The 20,167-nt window shown below is 53.0% G+C and overlaps 7 protein-coding genes across 7 annotated transcripts; 5 read left to right on the forward strand and 2 right to left on the reverse strand.

The window, feature by feature from the left end:
• Positions 1–337: 337 nt before the first annotated feature.
• Positions 338–789, forward strand: CPAR01_15142 (Tim10/DDP family zinc finger; the record flags this gene model as incomplete). The annotated part of the gene is made up of 2 exons (XM_060499391.1): positions 338–455; positions 623–789. 2 exons carry the CDS (start codon positions 338–340, stop codon positions 787–789), a joined length of 285 nt encoding a protein of 94 aa, XP_060341823.1.
• A 530-nt stretch (positions 790–1,319) lies between these two features.
• Positions 1,320–2,219, reverse strand: CPAR01_15143 (ribosomal protein L23; the record flags this gene model as incomplete). The annotated part of the gene is made up of 3 exons (XM_060499392.1): positions 1,320–1,700; positions 1,827–1,894; positions 2,195–2,219. 3 exons carry the CDS (start codon positions 2,217–2,219, stop codon positions 1,320–1,322), a joined length of 474 nt encoding a protein of 157 aa, XP_060341824.1.
• Positions 2,220–2,693: 474 nt separating this feature from the next.
• On the forward strand, positions 2,694–3,599 carry CPAR01_15144 (nucleolus protein; the record flags this gene model as incomplete). The annotated part of the gene is made up of 1 exon (XM_060499393.1): positions 2,694–3,599. One exon carries the CDS (start codon positions 2,694–2,696, stop codon positions 3,597–3,599), a length of 906 nt encoding a protein of 301 aa, XP_060341825.1.
• Positions 3,600–4,487: 888 nt separating this feature from the next.
• On the reverse strand, positions 4,488–5,378 carry CPAR01_15145 (enolase-phosphatase E1; the record flags this gene model as incomplete). Its single annotated transcript, XM_060499394.1, has 2 exons — positions 4,488–5,126; positions 5,193–5,378. 2 exons carry the CDS (start codon positions 5,376–5,378, stop codon positions 4,488–4,490), a joined length of 825 nt encoding a protein of 274 aa, XP_060341826.1.
• Positions 5,379–9,156: 3,778 nt separating this feature from the next.
• CPAR01_15146 (uncharacterized protein) lies at positions 9,157–9,303 on the forward strand (the record flags this gene model as incomplete). The annotated part of the gene is made up of 1 exon (XM_060499395.1): positions 9,157–9,303. One exon carries the CDS (start codon positions 9,157–9,159, stop codon positions 9,301–9,303), a length of 147 nt encoding a protein of 48 aa, XP_060341827.1.
• Positions 9,304–11,846: 2,543 nt separating this feature from the next.
• CPAR01_15147 (uncharacterized protein) lies at positions 11,847–13,489 on the forward strand (the record flags this gene model as incomplete). Its single annotated transcript, XM_060499396.1, has 2 exons — positions 11,847–12,045; positions 13,401–13,489. The coding sequence occupies 2 exons, from the start codon at positions 11,847–11,849 to the stop codon at positions 13,487–13,489; spliced, it is 288 nt and encodes a 95-aa protein (XP_060341828.1).
• Positions 13,490–16,615: 3,126 nt separating this feature from the next.
• CPAR01_15148 (uncharacterized protein) lies at positions 16,616–18,610 on the forward strand (the record flags this gene model as incomplete). Its single annotated transcript, XM_060499397.1, has 1 exon — positions 16,616–18,610. One exon carries the CDS (start codon positions 16,616–16,618, stop codon positions 18,608–18,610), a length of 1,995 nt encoding a protein of 664 aa, XP_060341829.1.
• Between the last annotated feature and the right edge of the window lie 1,557 nt (positions 18,611–20,167).

A 20,167-nucleotide genomic window follows, 5' to 3' on the forward strand; every position in this document is an offset into this window, starting at 1 on the left:
GCTTGCCGGTTTTACAAATCAGCAAGGCTTACTCAACCTAAGTCATCATTCACGAAGCTGAGGAAATGTTTCTTTGCACTACTCTGTGATCTTGATGAGTACATGGCGTTGTACGTGCTTGGTTTTTGCGCCCATACTCAGCCAATGGGAGATGCCCAGGTTATAGTGGAGACGAAAAAAAGCTGGATGCAAGAAGTACGGAAAGGCAAATATTGGAAGACTTTTGACCTCTACCATACTATCGTTACAGCCAACATACGCTCCTCCATCCCGCACTTGCAATCCCTAACGAACAACATACTATCAAGGATCTGGAAAATCTCACAAAGACACAACGATGGACTCCTCAAGATCAGCGCTCGAGAACTCAGACCTCGACAAGCTCAACGACAAGGACAAGCTTGAGCTCCGCCAATTCCTTGCCAACGAGCAGCAGAGATCTCAAATTCAGTCACGTTAGTATATCCTCATCTTATGGGACCGTAGAAGAGGGGAGCATGGCAGATTGAAGGTGATGGGAGACCATGGGAAGCATTGGCATATGTGCGCGGTCTAATCGGATGGCTGCAGACAGAGAGGGAGAGAGAGAAAGGACTTGGCAGCTAATTCGAATCATGAATAGAAACCCATGCTCTCACCGAGATCTGCTGGAAGAAGTGCGTCAGTGGCTCGATCCGCGGCTCGAAGCTGGACAAGGGCGAGGAGGGATGCCTGGCCAACTGCGTTGACAGATTCCTTGACGTCAACTTTCTCACGATGAAGCACCTCAACAACATGCGCTCTGGTTAAATGGGTTTGGAGAAAACCGTCGAATCACACACGCTGGAACAACAGGAAACAGGATACGGAACACGTCACAACGGCATACTCGTGGGGGAAACGGTAGACCGAATAGAAAGGGGCGTAGAGAAACTTCGGATGGAAGTTGCTCATGTACAAGCATATGTATAACTATGTTACGAGGAAGAATGGCAATCCCATCATGTCAGAACACCGTCTGATAGGTTTACAACAATATCTGGCATGTCACAACGATCTCACGGTTGCAAAATTTGCGTCTGGATATACAAGGATGGTCACCGGAAGCGAATTTCGCATTCATGTACATTTCTTCGAGACTGAACACGGTCATGGTACTCCAGCCTGAGTACCGGGAGAATCGATTGGTGCCCTCGAGGAGATGCCACTCCTGGGGAATCTGTATCAACAACCTTGAGACGCCCATGCCAATGCCTTTTGCAGTCAATGAACCCGAATTGCTTTTTACTTATTCATTTCCCATTCCCGTTTCAGTCCTTCGCGGAAAATTAACATCCGCTCTAGACGAGAGCCAGCTTGGTGGCGGCGATGTCAAGAGCATCGACATCGGGGGTGAGGCGGGCATAGGCCTTCTTGGAGCCGTCGGGGCGGATCAGGGTGTTGATCTTGACGGTGTCGATGTCGTAAAGTTTCTTGAGGGCCTGCTTGATCTGGGCCTTGTTGGACTTGACGTCGACGATGAAGACGAGGGTGTTGTTCTCCTCAATCTTCTTCATGGCGGACTCGGTGTTGAGGGGGTGGACGATGATCTTGTGCTCGTCGAGGCGGGGCTCGTGGGGGATCGACTTGCGGGGGTACTTGGGAGCGCGCGAGACGACGAGGGTCTTGGGGCGGTGGAACGAGGTGGTGTAGCGGACCTTGTTCTTGTAGTGACCGTGGGCCTAGGGGAAGATGCTGTCAGCTTTCTAATTTGTGGTGGCAGACAGTATATCCCGTCCTCCTTCGGCCGCAGGCACTTTGGTTGTCTTGGGAAGCCGCGGGCAGAGGGGTATGTTGCTTGTACTTACACCCTTCAGGGCAGCCTTGGCAGCGTTGTTGGCCTGCTTGGAGCCCTTAGGCGCCTTGGAGGCACCGCCTAGAGTAGAGATGTCGCATCAGCAATCGCTCTTTATTTTCAAAAGAACTCGCAAAATCTGCTGTAGCATGATGCTCCGGGAGAGAGGTTTCGGCGTAGAGATTGTTGGTGTATCCCCCGTTCCGTCACCGTTCTGCCCGTTGCCGTCGACGAAACAAGAGATTTTGTCGAGTCGCCATTGTGTACGTTTTGTGTATATGGTGGTTTGTGTATATGGTGGTTTGTGTATATGGTGGTTGGGAATGTTGCGCTCGCAAGTGTGTATTTCTTGCTGCTACCGGGAGTTAATTTCTCAAGTACCTTTCTTCGAGTCCTTGGGGGCCATTGTGACTGATGGGGATGTTGGCTGGTTGGGCGGGTTAGCTGGGTTGTCGTCGGTGTCGAGGTCGAGTGCAAAAAGAAGAGATTCCGAAAGTCAAATGTTTTTTTTCTCTCATCTGTGGGCTTAGGGTTGACTTGGTCTGTGCGTCTCGATTCGTTATCTTATCTTGGCTGGGGGAGACGGGGAAAGGTGATGAGGAAAATCATTCCGCCGTTGCTGGCTAGCCTAACCCGACTAGAACCGCGCTCAACCTAGCACTTACCAAAAGGAAGCAGACTGCTTACATAAGGCTCGACTTACACTCTTCGAGCAGGGAAAAGAAAAAAAAAACCCCCAAGCATGCTATGTCGACTCTGATATTGATCTCGTTGAGAATATCCAAAGCTCACTCAACGTACGCGACCCGGAAGCGCAAATCAAAGCCCTCTTGCTCCTCACTTAGATCGCTCTTCCCCCCCCAAAACAAGCGTCAGAAACATGGGAAGGACGAAGCCCGCCAATAAGCTGTTGTCCAGAGGCCGCCCTCCCACTATCAAAAAAGCAAAGTCCATATCTCGCAAAGAGACCAGAACGCTTATCAACACTCATCACACCTTGCAGAAGAAGCGCCAGCAAGCACTGGCTCGGAATGATGAGAGGGAGGCAGCAGCGGTTGCAGCCGAAATTTCTGCCCTCGGCGGGCTCGAGGAATACCAGCGAGCCAGTCTCCAAGGCCAACGAGTAGATCGCGGCGGAGACAGCTCGAGAGTCCTCCTGGACTGGCTGCGATCAGCCGATTTGCAGCCATTGAAGTCCAAGGACACTCGAAGTGAGGGGAAGAGCGAGGGCGGGGCGCATCGCCGATTGCGAATGCTCGAAGTGGGCGCTCTCAGTACTGATAACGCTTGCTCCAAGAGCGGCTTCTTCGAAATGACTCTCATCGACCTCAATAGCCAACGGGCGGGCATCCTTCAGCAGGATTTCATGGAGCGACCGCTACCAATGGACGACTCGGATCGATTTGACATCATCTCACTCAGCTTGGTTGTCAACTACGTTCCTGACCACTCACTACGTGGTGAGATGCTTCTCCGCACGCTTTCATTTCTCCGCCAGCCTGGAGACGATCTATCGGATGCTGCTCGCGCCCTGTTTCCCTCACTATTCTTGGTCCTCCCTCGGAGCTGTGTCGATAACTCACGCTATTTCTCTCAGGATCGGTTGGTTGAGATCATGACGGCCTTGGGATACGTCCAACTTGAGGGAAAGGCCACCAACAAGCTGGTGTATTCATTCTGGAAGAGGGCAAATGCTCCAAGCAAACCGTTGCCCTCGTTTGCCAAGCAGGAGCTCAACCCGGGCATGAATCGTAACAACTTCACAATCACACTGAAGGGTTCATGATTACATGCCGCTATATTGGATCAACTTTTCGGCCCAGGGAGCCGGCTAGCAGATCATCAAGTGGGTTGAAAACGGGACATCACTGTTGCCATTGTGATCAAAGACGGGGCCCAATCACGATTCTGGCTGCCTTTTTGGGGGCAATACTGGACGATCAGACGCCGAGGCGGGCCTTGGGGTGGTGTAAGTTCCAAGCGTTCTCCCCTCACAGCGATCGGCAGGCGATCGTCCATATTTTCGCTTCCGTTTGGACGCCTCGAAGATGTCACGTTTCCAATAAGCCAACAATGACCTATATTGTGGGACGAATGTCATCGGCACGACGAGCCCACGATTAACCCCGCCGTCCGGGCATTTGGCAAGCGCCCGTTGCAAGCGAGGGGCCGGCGCGGCTGCTTTCACCTGCCTTCCACGGGACGGACGAGTCCATGTTCTACATCTGGATCAATCGGCAATTCATGCGAGACAAAAAAAAACAAGGACTTGGTCGGCTGCCGCGGGCCCTCTGGCGTTTGGATGAGGCGTCAAGGTCTCGAGCTCCAATGGAAACAGCTTCGACCTGCCTGTTTCTCACAAGTTTGGCCATCTCGTTTCCGGTCTTTTATCAGCTGTTGCGGGTAAAGCTAGGTATGAGATCCCACGGGTCTGAAGCCGAGGAATGGGCGATGGGCATCTAGAACAGACTTTGCTTGAAGAGTAAGGGATGGGATGGACGGGACAAGAGATGTGGAATAGGGCAGTCGACGGAGATGGGAAAGCTGAAGATGGTGTTCACCGGATGCAGACTGTATTCGAGGCGTTTCCATGCCGGCATGTCTCCAATAGCGCTACCAAAGTCTAGGAGCAACACTCGTCGTCGGGTACCCCGCAAGCCAAATTAGTCGCGTATCAGTGTTTTGATCCAAGGCCCTTGAGTTCGTTGAAGTCTCTGATCGGCTGCAACGTTGGGCTCAGGTCATCTGGGAGTGGAGCGTTGCCGGGGCGGACGACGGGAATGCTCTGCATTCCGGCCATGATTGCGGCTGTGACTTCGCTGGGGTTGTCACTGAGGAAGAGCCATTCCTCAGGCTTTGTGCCGGCGAAGTTTGACAGGATTGAAGCATAACTGCCGGGCTCAGTCTTGAGGCCGGCGTTGACCGTGTCGAACCAGCCCGAGATGAGGGGCGTCAAGTCCGCCGGCTGAGCATCTGTGTAGCCAAAGAAGAGCTTTTGGGCGGGAACAGAGCCTGAGGAGTAGATGACGAGGCGTAGACCGGCGTCCTTCCAGGACAACAGACGTTCAGCGACATCCGGAAAGAGAGGCGCCTTGATTTCACCCGACTTGTAGCCCTCTTTCCAGAGGTAACCCTGGAGGGCCTTGAGGTACGATGCCTTGACATCGCGTTTGACAAGGTCGCGGAAGTGCGCCTCGAAGACTAGTCGATCAGACACACAGTCCTCAGGGAACGCATTACGGTAGACTGCGAACTCGGGATTGTCCCATTGCTTGTCTAGGGTAGCTGGAAGGGCATCGACGGCATACGGGTACTGGAAACCGAGACATCAGCACGGGAAGTTATCGGCGGGATTGTGCCGCCGTGGGAGCAAGCGCACGGTTGCCCGGCTCGGAATGAAGAGTACCACCTCCGTGCCATCGGAGGAGAATTCAAGGAAGTCACCCGGAGGGGGCTGCAAATTACCCGATGGACCAGGGGGTGGGTGGTTGGTAGGAACTTGGGGTGAGACGACATACCAGCACGTCTTTGACGAAGGATATGGGACAAACGGTTCCTTCTGCATATTTGGAAAGTCTCGAATCAGCATGGGCAATGTTATCGAGACTTGAATCCGCCAATGCAACGAAATCATCCTGGATACGGTGAGTTCGGCATCAGGTAAGAAAGGTGCTCACCGATATCGAGCAATACGACACTAATAGCGCCGAGGCTGTGGGCCATTGTGTGAGCTGTCTATAGAGAGAAACTTGGTATTGTGCGTTGTCGTGACAAGGTGAGGCAGCAGGAAGAGAAAATTTTTTAATTCCCGAAGTGACACGTCGAGACAGTGAGACTCTGGGGCGCGACGCGCGAGAAGACTTTTTTCCCCCTTCCCTCTTTGCGATTGTCTCTTCTCGCTTCCAGATTGAAAACCTTCAGCGGCGTTTCAAAGAACTGTTTACTTCCCAATTCAAGCTTTCCGCAATTCAACGGAGGCAGGCTGATAGGCGCTAGCTAGTTCATGCATGAAGGAGGTGACGGCGGGAGATTAGAAGAAGGCGGTCAAGCCAGCGCCCGGAGGTCAAGTAGGGCCGGAACGGGAAAACGCGGTTGCAGACCTGCAGATTTGCCGTATGGCTGCCCAGTGCAGGTGAGAGTTGGTGCGAGATGTGCCTTGTAAGTTGTGTGTGTGTTTGTGTATGTGTGCCCGTGTAAGAGAGAAAAGTTGGATTGCGCAACGCCGCAAAGGTGTGTGTGAGTGGAGAAGGCGAATAAGGTCGCAGAGGGCTACACCAACCCAGGCCTGCCATGGTAGCAGCCGGTGACATGGCCCAATAGCAGCAGACTGTTAAGACATCGATTGCATGACCAAGGCCTCACACTGAAGCAGCGGTGAAGACTGAAGAGGGAGCACTCAATTGTGGGCGATATCAAGCGGCAGCGGCTGGAACGAGTCCGTCGTCCGCGGACCAGCCGACGCCAGCGGCAGAGTGGCTCTCTCTCAAGGCTCATGTAGCGAGTAGGTGGATGAACATTTTGCGGCCGGACGGTGAACTCGGGGGCCGGAAAGGGGGGGCCGGCGGGAAGCTGGTCGCGAGTCCGTCGCGCATTGTCAGGCGGTCTGGTTCCCCACCATCGTGAGAATTTGACAGGTCACCGATGAACTCGAGAGAAACGTAGAGAAGGTCGTCGTCCGGTCCTCGTACGGGCGTCGACGGACCCAAGGACGATGCGCTCGGGTACCTTGCGTGGAGCACGCCGGCCTTGTCCCCAAATCCTTTCAACGGAACGCCTGGTTCAGGTCACCGGCCGAGAAGCCTAGGATTTGACATCTTGGGTAGGCCGCTTATGGGTATCGAGAACCCCGTATCTGCCCGAGATCTATTAAGCGGGATTCTAGAACCAAAACGAGCACGCCAGAAGAGACTGGAGCTATCTCTTAGCTTTGGTTGGAAGTTGGAGTTCCTGACAAGTTGACAGGTTGTAACTCTGGAAGTTGAGAGGGCAGATACAAGCGCTGCGGTTAACAAGCTATTGGGCTGAAGTTCGAAGTGGCTGATGGTTTCCTCACTTTTTTCCTAGTCCGTTCGGGCCCGCTGATTGAACCTCTGACACACATGCCGTGCCCTTTTCGTGCAGTCTCATCGTTGCTGTCCTTCCATCCAATCGTGTTTCTCTGGGATATCAATCCCTGTCACATCTGTGTTCTCGTGGTACGACTATCTCCCTACTTTACGAATACCAACGCCAGAATCCCGCAAGGGGCATGGGGAATCGGGATGCCACCGCAATGCAAACAAACATTGCCGAAACGAACTTGGAATGGGAACGGCGACAGCAGCGTAGTCATCGCAACAGCAAGGGTCCAATGGATTGGTGCCTTGAATTGACAAGCCACACGACTTTTCGACCCCTTTGTTTCTCGGATGCTACTCTGCACGAGTAGATTGGCCTAGAGATGCTTCTGTCCGCATTCGAGCGTGTGGCAGTTGAGCCAGACTACCGCCAACTGCGCCATGCCGTTCTGAAATTCTGATGCTTGTCTTCTTCGGTCGATAAAGCTCGAGCTTCGGAGGCGTCCCGCTCTCACGAGCAACATGTTTCGCTGGCATTTGATGGTGATGAGCAGGCCACTAATATTGGTATGTGCCAATGGGCAAGCAGCGGATTGAGGCCGAGCAAGCGGGTGCGGACGGCGTGAATCTTGCCCAATGCCGAACGGACGCAAGATGTACCCAATAATCACGATACGTCACGCCTTCTTCCATCTCCTTGCCATCGTGGATTCATCTGCCTTGACTGGCCTAATAGTCTGAGGGTCGAGATGCGTTTGCTGTCGTGCGCTAGCACGTCCTCGTGCTAGAGTCCCAACGGTGTGAATCAACGGGAAAACCTAGAAGCATGATGGAAGAAAAAGCGCAGCGCACGGCCTACTTCGTGGGATCTAGTTGCACCCGCGAGAACGAAGAAAGTCACGAATGAGCGAGGACGGAGAGATACGGTGAGGAATTTGGACCGCGTGGCCAAGAAGGAAAGAACGTCTCGCGGGCCTCGATGAACACGCGTGGCGGCATCACGGATCTCGGCTCTGGTCCGATTCTCGCCTCCGTAACACGCAAGTGACGGCGAGGTGGATAAGCTTTGTTTTTCTGTTGGCCACACGTGCTTTCGCCGCCGCGGTAGCTTGACACATATTCTCACGAGCCTAAACAGATATTTGGGGCCAGAGATGTTGATAGAGCGGTATGAGTGACGGGGCGAAACATTATCTCATTACGGAGTTGATACGGTGGTCGAAACTAAAGTACTCCAGGACTCAATACTACTACGTAGACAACTCAATCTACCTGAAGAGTGACTTTGTGACACGCCTGACGGACTTAACGAGAGTCATCCCATTACGAACATCGTTGACATAAGTAACCACATGCTTCTATCACATCCTGAGTACGTGGTCAGACGTACGGATGCCCGGCGTTCATTCCCGTGAAGCTCGCCGCTCGCGGCGGCGGGGTTATCTCGAACGCCGGCGACGATCCGTCGTACTCGCCCGCCAGTTCCGTGGTCCTACGCATCCATCACCCCATTCGTATTGCGGCCGACCAGTCACATTGGCCGGTTTACTCGCCCGCAACGAAGTTACTGTTTTCCTGCCAGCCAGCCGCAAAAAGCAAAACACTTGCAAAACGCTCTAATTCATTTGGAAGGGGTTTGTATGGTTGGCTGGTGATGGTGGTGGTGGGGTGGTATCGTGGCATCTCTCATGTCCTTTGCAAGACATTCTGTCGCCTAAGCGAGGTCAGTTTCCTGTAGCCATTTTGGCCCATGTATCGCCAGATAGGGCGGCAAGACGAGACAAGCCATGGAGGTCCATCAAACATTGAAGCGAGACATTGTAATCAGTTGTTATTCAGAGTTCCAGTCTGTTCCTCTCAGTCGATGGCTGCACCGCCTCTTAAGGCACTTGGAGCTGAGCCCTGGCTGGCACTTTGCAAGCCCCCCCCCCCATTGCCTGCAGTAATGAGCGTACTGCGGCTTTGAGGCTTTCGTACGTTCCTACGTCTCTCTCGTGGATAGTGGGGATCGATTACTGGTGGCGGGGGATATTTCTTCAGTGTCATTCATCCAGCAGTGAGACCACTATTGCCCGGTCACACGACCGAGTCGTTAGGGAACAGAGTGGCACCGGGGATGTGGAAATGCGTGGTGACTCGTGAGAAGCACACGAACGCCGACTGCGGCCCCCCATTTCCCGTTTGGTGAGAAAGTAGGCCACGGTTACCCTCACTTTATGACTGATACCTTTACATGATTATCCGCGCCTTCATCACCGTCAGCCCGGTCTGCCGAACCATTGAGCTATGCCAGGGATGCGTTTCCACACGGTAGGAGTCAAGTTGGCGAACTCCGCGATTATTACGTCGTCTGGATGGCACATACATACCGGCTGGGACTGTACACTTGTTCGCTTCCCGAGGTGCCCATACTTCCTACGAACCTTTTCATAAGAACCAATTTGGGTTAATGAGGGGATGACGAAGAGCGTCAACCTCTGAAACACTCTCGAGGAGCGGCCGTGATCGGCATCAGCCAAGGCTCAGCGTCACGGGCGCTAAGTACACATAGCAGAAGCATCAGCCCTGAGCCTGTGAACTGTGTACTTTGTAGGGCCTCTTTGGGGTCCAGCCTTTGAGGTGAGGTGGCCTTGGGGGAGCACTGGGGGGTCACATCAGCGTTCAATGATCGGACGAAAGTTTGACGTTTAGGCCCCTCCCCAGACCTCGGACTGGGCCAAATTATCGATACGAAGCAAGGGGTGGGCGGGTTCAAGGTTTCAATGTCGCCATGTTGCGAAGCTGTAATTTCAAGGACAGTCTGAATGGACAACTGTACATAGAATGCAGATCGGTTCGTTTGCTTACGGCCAAGATTAAGAGTGAACCGAAAAGAGGAACCGCGAAAGATAGCTGCCTCATCTACGATAATGCAAGATAAAGCTCTCCGCAGAAGCAATGTCCCACCCGTATCAAAGGCCCACGGGTCATCTGAGATAAATCACTCTGGGGTAAGCTGCAACTTGTGTGAGAGGGAGAGCAAGGAGATTGGGACCCCTTCGAATGGAGGAGGGAGGTTAGACACCAATTAGGAAAGGACCCATGAAAGCCCATTTTCTAGTTCTGGAAAGTCGATGGAGAAGGATTTGTGGCACAGGGCCGGCGGCGCTTGGGGACCTCCCAAGTTCGTGGGAAACTCTGGGGAACTCCTGGCCGTCCGTGAGCACTTCTCTTTCCCTTACTTGCAAAGCATGGATAAGAGAGTTCAGAGGAGCGCCAGTGAACAGATAACACTGGTTGTGCGAACAAGATACGGGACGGGATTGACAGTAAGGATGCTTTGAACAGGTCTGCGACGCGATAACCAATGTCGAGCGGGCGCGATTATACTTCTGTCCCATCTGCAGGTCGAAAGGAGTGCAGTGTCATACGACCAATGAGACCAAGGCAAGTGAGCAAATGAAACAGAAGCCCAAGGAATCCAGTCGTGAGATTGTACGAGGTAAACAGCTGGCGTTGTCGGCTGGCGTGCTGACTGTTTGAGAGGCACAGAGGCTGGCAGGAGCTTACCTTAGGAAGGAACTAGGTTCCGTGCACCGTCTCTGGACAGTAGTGAGTGCCTAGGTATGTACTGTAACGGAGGGGTTGAGAGCACCGTTGGGTAACGGTCGGCCAGTAATGTTCTCAATCGGGTACAAAATAATACCTCTAGGTAGACTCCGTATGAGTGTTCGGTTCTTGACTCTACCTCTCTGGGCACGTTCTCAAGAGTCTCGAACTCTCAGTACCAAACCCAAAGTCACCAAACTCTCCACAGTCGCCTTTAGTTGGGAGGAGGCAAGAGCAGGCAATGGCAATGGGCAATCTGGCAATGAGAGTTGAACAACTGTCCTGACTCCTGACTACGTGACTACTCTGACATATCCACCGAGACTTTTTGTTGGGACGGGAGTCATAGGACTGGGCAACTGACGTGACGAGTTGCAAATCTGCTACTATTCTTGTTCAGGGGACCTGGGGACCTGGGGATCGTGGACGTGGCCTGTAGGCTGTATCCGTACCGCGGCAATGCACTTCAATTTCGGTCCACGGCCAAATGACCAAATGGCCAAATAACGATATTCTTCAGCCATGATCCAGGTCCACGTTTTCCGAGAATACTGGATCCCTCATTCTTTCCGAGTACATAAAGAGAGAGGAAAATCGGGGGACCCGTTGCGTTGCCACTCTATCTTTGGAAGCTAAGCCATAACAGGCACGTCCATTCAGTCGAGATATCCAGATCTGCGAATCAGCATGAATAGCTTATGTAAAAGGGTACCCAATAGGAATAGCCGTGGTCGTGGCGTGGATGCTAAGCAGTCACGGGGTCTTCCGAATTCCAGGGACGGATAAGGCGACCTTACCTAACCAGAATGATGAAAGTTCACGATCAATGGAAGTCCACTGAGAGCGTAACATAACATGTAGAGAAAGGATCTCTTTTTCCCCCTGAAAATATCCACACGGTGGCCCATTCCGGCACCGCGTACACTGTCCAAGGGAACACTCTCGGCAGTTTGCCATGTTGTATTCGCTCAAAGTATTCGGACTGGATAACCGATAATGCAAATGCAGGCCCAACTCAGTGAGGCCAGAGTCTCCGGCGGCTGGCCAGCGCTGCTGGTACCCGTACCTGGCAGGCGAGACTTTGTGTTGGCGCCAGCAGCGAATGAGAGTCTGGCGATGGTCTTCTGGCACTATGAATTGTTAGTTTTGGATCTAAGGCCGTCTGGACCCCGTCGATCGCCTTCCCTCATTGTGTAAGAAGGGCAAAAAGGTTGCACGCTTCCCGCTGCGACCGCCCTACTCTCTATCTCTGTCCGTCGATGCTGCAGGCGGCAGACGATTTGGAGCGCCGTCGCAACGGGAAGGGAGGCCTGGTTTGTCTGGCACCCCGGATTGTCGACGGGCCTTGACTGGCTGGCGACGGCTGCCGTGGCAGAAAGAAACATACAATGACCTGGAGCATGGCTTGGCTTTTCCTGGCGCTGGCAGCCTGCATGCATTCCGCTGGTTTCGCAGTACGCGGCAGTCATGTCGAGGTTGGAGCTGTCCTCGCCCAGTCGCTGCGCGAGCTGTACTTGCCGACCACGTACCCCCAGGGCGGTGTGGCGACTAACGACGCATCCAAGTGGATCATACTTTCCAAGGACGGTTGGTACTGACTGGCTGTGCCTATGGTGGCTGTCAGGTACGTAGCCGGCAGTGCATAATGCAATAGGTACGCTGGTTTTTGGTACGGGTGCTCTGAACGGAGTGGCAGTACGGAAAATTGCTTGGGTTACCTCCATACTGGCGTCGCGTCCATGGGACAGTAGGCCCTCCGTCAAAACATGATCACCGTTCATCATCGTCCACCGTCCAGCGATGATCTACCGTGTAGGAATAAACGTTTGAGCACGTTCCTTCCTGGGCATTCGCAATACCTTGGCTTCTCGGTGCCATCTATTGACTTCAATTGTACTGTACTTCTCTCCTCTACAAGCCAATTGTCTTCCTCATTCGCACGCCTACTTCCATAATAAACCACAAGAGAGTACTGCCCTGCAACAACATGTCATCACTTGCACGCAATACGATCGCTTAGGTCTCGCCGTTCCAGTAATCAATGTTGCACGAAGCCGCACAGCGATAGAGCTAACGAGAGGTGAGAACACCCAGAGAGGGGAAAAAGTTCGAGACCTCGAGTGTTCAACCCCAGACGGTCCCTTGCAGCCACTTCGCACATCACACCTTGGACCTTCATTGCCAGCGAGTTTGCGAACGTGCGAACGTCCCCCCCCCCTCCCCGGTCGAGCAGCCTGCCAGCCATTCGCGGATTCATGCACTTCGCAGGGGTTCGCCCGCTGTCTCAAGGAAACTTCCCACATCTCGAACCAAGTTTCCGAGGGGCCCTTGTCAGTCGCACTGTCCCGCCGGTCAATCTCCCTTTCCCCCCTGAGCTTGGGTTTGCGAGATACATCTGATGCTACTTAGATTACCTGCCATCTCCCGCACCGCTGGTCCCCTCTATGGCGTACCTTGCTACCGGACTTCGTCATAGTTACGCTGCTGCACGAGTTTAATTGCCTTGCGGGCACCCCTCGCGCCAGCGTTCTTCGCAGGTTGTTATTGTTGCGGCATCCGTATTGTTGATGTTTATGTTGATTAACAAAGTTGTTCGGCTCCGACCCCGTGTCTACTTGGTTGTGTCGGTCAATCTACACAACAACTACATAGGGCGCGGCAACGCATTCTCGTCTTACGTATCAACACAGTGGTATCGCCGGCTACCCAGAGATTGCGTATTTTGGACAATGCTTTCGTCTTGAATTCGCCATCCATCGAAGCCAATGGAAGTCAGTGCGGAAGGTTTTCGTGCCGTGTACTCCGTTATGAGCAATCAAGTTTATCAATCAAGGCGGTCCCGTTGAATCGTCCGCTTCGACGATGAGTAACAACACAAAGCCCCGTCTACCATTCGCCGGAACGGGCACCGAGTTCCCTCTTTGCACTCTCCTTTTTCTCAGTGGATTCTGGAGAGGATCCCGACAAGTACGCCTCTTGCTTCCTCGCTGGCAGCTCCCAGTTCCAGCAGGCTACGGGGCCGGAGAGATGATGAAATGGGCTCTCAAGACGGGGCGGACGGGTACAAGTTGGGCGAGAATCGCCGTGCCGGGACCCGTTGACTATCCACTGTGGGTTATGTCAATAGTCAGCTGGTCTGGTACACCTGGGCCTGGACGCTGAGTGATGCAGTCGTGCTCCTATGTGTTCCTCTGCTCTTGGCTAAGCTGATGAGGTACCTCACTCGGTAGACGGCTGCCAGCCCATTCGGTACTTAGCTCACACCAACTATTTGCACTAGGTTTACCAAGGCACATGGTTGACTTTCCAAGTTGACCTCGAGGCTCGTCAGTGCGTCAGACTCAGCCAACACCGGGCACCGTGAACCCGTTATGACACCGCTGATGGCACAGTGTCACAGTCTTCACACCCTCAGCGCTCACCGTCCGAGGTCTGGACCTCCAAGCGTGGAGCTGGCTAACGGAGTGGTAAACGGAAGCCAAAGTCGTCTATGTACAATGTCTACAGGCGCCTTGAGAGAAGACACAAACATCAGAACAGGCCATTCAGAGGCAGCAAGTGGGGCTTCTGGGCTGACCCGGCCTTTCACTCACTGGCTGTCTCTTTCGTCTGTTCTCTGCATAGGTACCTACTGCGTAGGCATGGAGAGAAAGCTGCCTCCCCCCTCCACAGTTCAGACACCTGACTGCTGTCTATGTCTGAGGTTGGTTGTCGTGTGTCTGGGGAAAGCAACAGAGCCAAAAGGGGGGCTGAGATCTGAACAGACGGGAGCGAGCAATCGAAGTGTCGGTCTGTCGGTCTGGCTGACTGGAGTCTTTTCAGGCATGGCTGGGTTGCGTTGCATCGCGTCTGGTTGCCAGCCCAGCGAGAAAGAAAGCCCAGTCGTGTCCTGCAGGATGATCAGGACAGCATAGGGTAGTGCATGCTATTACTGGGTAGCTACTAAGGTATACATACGGATAATATGCAGGAGACAGTTGTCTGGTGCTGGGGATTGGAGAGCGATGTGAGAGACAGGCAATCCTGCTTTGAATGCTGTCTGCAAGTTGGTCAAGCGTGCGTTCCGGTCGTCCCAGTCGTCCCACTCCCCTCCCCCCATCATTCCACGTAGCGCGCCATGCTTCCTGGCGACTTGTCCCAGACTGTCCAGTACCTGTGCCAGGTGCCAGCCCCGTGTGTGCACATGATACGTACTCTTCCCCCACCGCTTTCTCGACCGTCCGTCACCCTTTCCCAAGGATGCTACCTCAGCATCCTCAGCATGGCTCAGGTAAGGAACCTATCCAGGTACCTAGGTAGCTCCCTCCCCACGCAGTAAGGCCAGGTACCTTACTGTGTGCCGATACTGACTGCGTAAGGTAAAGTAGACTTTCATTCCGTCCCAGTTCTCTCAGTTCCATCCAATGCCCTCGTCTTGTCGGTACGTATCGCCGTAAGTGTACTTGCACCTCACCGTCCCGGAGCTGTCGCAATACGCAGTCCCCGGTACGTACTCCCGCGCTCGCCTTTCCACCCCCGGTCTGCCTATCTCGCTCCTGGGGTTCCTCGCTCTCTTGTCGCTCTGTCGCTCTGTCTCTCTCTCTCATCCCGTCTTATCCAAGCCAATCCATCCTCGTCCATTCACCTCCATCTTCTTCTTTGGCCGTCTTTTGCTCACACACTCTCTCTTCGCTCACTTCCACACCTCTCTTCCTCTCGCCTTGTATTCCCTGTCCTGCACCAGCCTACCCACCACCACCCATTTGCTTCATCCAACCTACCTTACCGTACGGTCCTCTCTGCCTCTGCCTGCACTTACCTACTTTACTCTAATACTCCCCCTTCATCATCCTCGCCCCTTCTCTTGCTTGTTTCCTCTACTCTACCATCCTTCAATCATCGTCGTCAACGGCCTCTCTTCCTCTCCTTGCTTGTTAGCCTCCTCTCCCCCGCCTCAACCTCCTCCCTTTACCACCCTTTCGCTCCGACCTCCTTATCAACTACTCGTCCATCAACAAATCCACCGATACTCGCAACGCCAGCTCCCGCGTGCCCACCCGCGAGTCATACTTGCAAGCAATCACGCAATCTCCTATCACGCTCTGCCATCGAGTTGAAGAGTATATCAATCAGTCAACCCATCGACAGAGATAGGATAAGAGAGGCCTCAGGAACCACGATTTCCCTACAAACTCCACCAGCCTCGGCAATTTGCTGTCATTGAACATTGACTCACACCTCGTGTCCTTTGACTCACTTTGGCCCTCGCCTTTGTCACTCAACATCCGTCCACGCTTTAAGCAACGACACCTCCCTCACCCATCCATCGAGATAAGAGCTACCCACCTCCCATCGATCGACACTCACCAACGACTCTCGTCTGTCGATTCGTTGTCACACACTGCTCAACGCTCGAATGCTTCCGTAGCCACTACTCTTCGCCGATCCCGGTAGTCAGCTTGCTTGCAAGCCGTTGCTATTCATACTTTCAACGACATCTACCCACGGCCATCGACTATCACGTCAACTGGCCTTTGTGCCTAATAGAGCCAGCAAACCAACGATCAACCGCATTAGCAGTTGGGTGCCATCTCGAAACAGTCTGAATCCTCTAGTTAGGAATCGACGCCTTCATTTCTCCTGCGAATCAACTATCCAAAGTTGACCTCGCGAACCCCTTGTTCGACCTTCGGGCGCCACTCTCTACACTTTTTTCCAGCAAGCTTGCTCTATTTCAATGTCCTCATAACGATACTTCTTTGTCTTTTCCGGACCATATCGTCCAACCCCATAACGACCAATCAACCAACAACAACAGACTCTCGCTTTCATATGTCCGTCTCCAGCAAAAAAATACCCTCAATGAGCCTCTGATAAGTCAACGAAAAGGAGTTAGAAATTCGTCTTGTTTCCTGCTAGATTTGTTCTTTCAACCCTGTATATTCTTGGTAACAACCAAACCCGCCTCCTTCTCGATCTACAACAACAACAACCGACACGAATCCTACGCTGTTCACACCCATCCTTCTCGATCCAGCAACCACTCGAATCCTCCTTCCTCTGCAACGACGAAACCTCGAAAAGCTTGCTTTAAGGCTGTAACATCACCCTCGCCGCTACATCGTTGTTTCTCAATTCGATACCCCCGTGCTCCAAAGCTTCTTTTTCCAGTTTCGATATGGCATGCTTGAGAGACAACTTCCAGAATGGCGTGCTCCTCGGTGGTCGATATGAGACCATCTCTCCCCTCAACCATGGTTCCTTTGGCATGGTCTTCATGGCCAAGGACACCAAGACCAGCGAGACCGTTGCCATCAAATGCTTGACTAAGAAGGAAGCTGCTGATGAGTACGGTTTCGACTTCGCCATTGACGAGAAATCCGAGGAGCTTGTTCTCCACAGCCGTCTTGGATCCCACCCCAACATCGTCAACCTTCTCGACACCTTCGAAACCGATGCTCACCTCTACTTGGTTCTGGAGTTCTGCCCTCAGGGTGACTTGTACGAAGCCATCCGCAAGGGCCATGGCCCTCTCGAGACGGAGCATGTCCGACAGTTCATGCTGCAGCTCGTAGATGCCGTCGACTACATCCACTCCAAGGGCATCTTCCACCGAGACATCAAGCCGGAGAACATCTTCCTCACCCAGTCTGGTGACATGAAGCTCGGCGACTTTGGCCTCGCTACGACCGAGAACTGGACTCTGGAGAATACTGTTGGCAGCGACCGTTACATGTCCCCTGAGCAATACGACTCTGCGGGTGCCGGCTACTCTCCTGCCCAAGCCGACATCTGGGCCATTGGTATCTGCCTCCTCAACATCCTTTTCTCGCGGAACCCCTTCACCACTCCGACCGAGGCGGATCCGCTTTTCCTGGACTTCTCCAGAGACAAGCAATCCCTTTTCGACGTTTTCCCCTCCATGTCGCTGGATACCTATGAGGTCATCGTTCAGTGCATGAGCTTGGATCCTAAGAAGAGATCACTTGTCGGTGCCCGTTCTGCTCTCCAGCGTGTCATCAGCTTCACCACCTCCGAGGAGGATGATGATGACTTCTGCTCCGCCGAGCGTCATGTCATGGCGAGCGCAAATCGCGAACCCTTGCGCACTCCTTCCATCCAGAGCCCCCAGGTCGATCAGGGTGCATTCCCCTGGGCCAAGGCCCTGCATGCCAGCCCTCCTCAGCCGATTCGTCAGCTCAGCGCCATTCCCGACGAGGACCTCTTCTCCAAGTCTGGTGAGACCCAGAATTCGGACTGGTTCAGCTCTGCTCAGGCTCCTTCGATTTCATCCACACTCAACTCTAGCCTCGGCATCTCCATGCAGTCCCTTCACATTGGCCGACCTATGAAGGCCGCTCCACGCCCAATTCCCAAGGTTTCACCCATGGCCGGCTCCCTTCCCATCAACATGGCAAAGCCCCGCAGCAACTTGTCTTCCATGTCGTTGGTCTTTGGCCGTAAGGATGCCGTTTCCAAGAGCTGGAGTGACATGTGGGATGAGGATGAGGAGGAAGAGGAGGCCGAGCGCGAGAGAGAGATGCAGTCTCTGAAGGATCTCAACTCGCGGACCTGGAGCCAGGATGGCAAGTCGGACGACAAGGAAGATGACTGCGAGACCGTGGATGCTACACCCCTTGCGACCACACCTCAACGCTCTTTCCATGACAGCCACAAGTTGATCCACAATGACATTGACAGCGACCTTGCTGCCGACGGATTCTTCTTCCAACAACCATCTCCGCCTAAGGCGAGGGCCATGTTGCCCACATATCAATCACCATCCCCTAAGCGGGACAACGTTGATAAGTGGGCCGCGCTCGGTCAGCGGCGTCGGGGTCTCACGGGATCTTCATATTCCCACATGTCACCAGAAGTTCCTAGACAACGAGCAATTGGTCTAGGCTACAATTCCTATGCGGCTGGGGCCAATTCTTTTGCTACCGCCTCGTGGGAACACGGCGGACACCACCAGCACCACAACAACATCATCAACAACAACAACAACAACAACAACAACACACATCACATCACACAAAAACAATCACCGAAGGATAAGGTCAAGGACTGCCCCTGGAATAGAGGCAGAGATTGGAATTATTGGCGCAAGGAGAAGCGCAACGATCTCGCAGACGTCGAGTGGGTTGGTGGCTGGCAGGAAGCGCATTCCTAGTCGAGTCACCTCTTGTGGTTGGGTTGTCACCATCAGGACATTGCCACTTCCACCTGACTGTTCGGTTGTGGCAGTAGACACGACTTGACTGTCGTGGGATTTCTACTTGGCAAGACAAGACACCTGTTTGGATGAAGGAACTCAACTCGCTTTCTGTGTATTAGATATCTCCAGATTAATGAACAATACCAGAAGTTACCCACTCATATCACAGTTTCTTTACTACTCACTGTGAAATATTTTACCCGTCTGGGGATTGGACGTCTTCTGACAATGGCAAACTAACCCCCAACCTTTTTGAGTGCCGTCCATCCTAATTACTGGCTGAGTAGTGTGTCGTGTTACCCCTCACTTGACTCGAGTCATGAGTGATCGCCAACCCCATGATAGTCGATAGATAACAAGGCACTGTATTCGTGTATGCTATACAGACAGAAAGCACCGTTCTCCACAGGATCGGCAACCCCGGAATTGGCTCAGCACCGTCTTGAGTACCCCCCAGCTCTATCTATCTATCGTCGGCAACCCAGCAAGAAGGGGGCTGGTGATGTCGATGACCGGCGGTCATGGCCGTGTGTTTTGTCAACACCCATTGTCTGTTGGACACGTAGCATTGCTTAACTTTCCTTTGACTTTCCCCTCTCTTCCCCTTTGTTAATATCTGTCGGTTGTATGGTACTGGATAGTCTGAGGAGAGCTGATAACGGGATGCGTGACTGTTTGCATGTTTAAGTATGAACCCCTTCTGTATCTGTGGATGTCGATGAGGCAATGTGTTGTCTTTGCCGATCTCTTCGGCTATACGGAGCACAGCTATCGTGCCCATTGAAACTGACTCGATATCGTATCTACTTATCCAGTTGAGCATCATGATAGAGACGACATGACAAAACATGACATGACGGTTTCTCTCCAGGCTTCTCACGAGATACCCTCGGAATGCGGGGTTGCTAAGGTTTACTAGGGGCCTTTTTTGAATCTTGCTGTTGAGGCTGGTTGTCATTGGCCGGGACATTGTAGTGCGTGTGTGCGTACATGTACGTGAGTAAGAGAAACATCGTGTGTGTATGTGTGTGGCTTTGGGGGGGGGGGGGGGCACATTATTCTTGCCGCTATTGATAACGATGCCGTTGCCAGACCTTGAAATCGATTCACATAGAATCACTCAACAAGCATGAAACTAATCACAGCGCAACTTGGGCGACATGTATTTATATGCCTTTTGTTATGCCTTTGAGTTTTCAAAGTGCGCCCCTGTTGCTATCCATGAAGAGGACAAACACCAATGTCAGTCCTCATCGAATACACAAGTTTCCTTGAGGTTGGCTTTGTTACCTATGCGGGTTCACACGAGGGCGCGTCTTTTCCTCCTCATCATCAGCTATAACAGATATACTACAAAAGTTGGGTAGGTAGGTGTACAGGGGCAAGACTCCATCGTCCTCAGCTTATCCATCCCATGGTGACTGTGAAGCCTCTGGTCGGTAAACTTGGGCGCGGGCGTTGAGCCTCAAAACCAACGGGTTTTATAGTGCAGCATGTTACGGTTTAGCAACC

The sequence above is a fragment of the Colletotrichum paranaense genome (assembly GCF_030867605.1).
Source record: "Colletotrichum paranaense strain IMI 384185 chromosome Unknown Scaffold_18.1, whole genome shotgun sequence".
In the NCBI taxonomy this organism is placed as follows: Eukaryota; Fungi; Ascomycota; class Sordariomycetes; order Glomerellales; family Glomerellaceae; genus Colletotrichum; species Colletotrichum paranaense.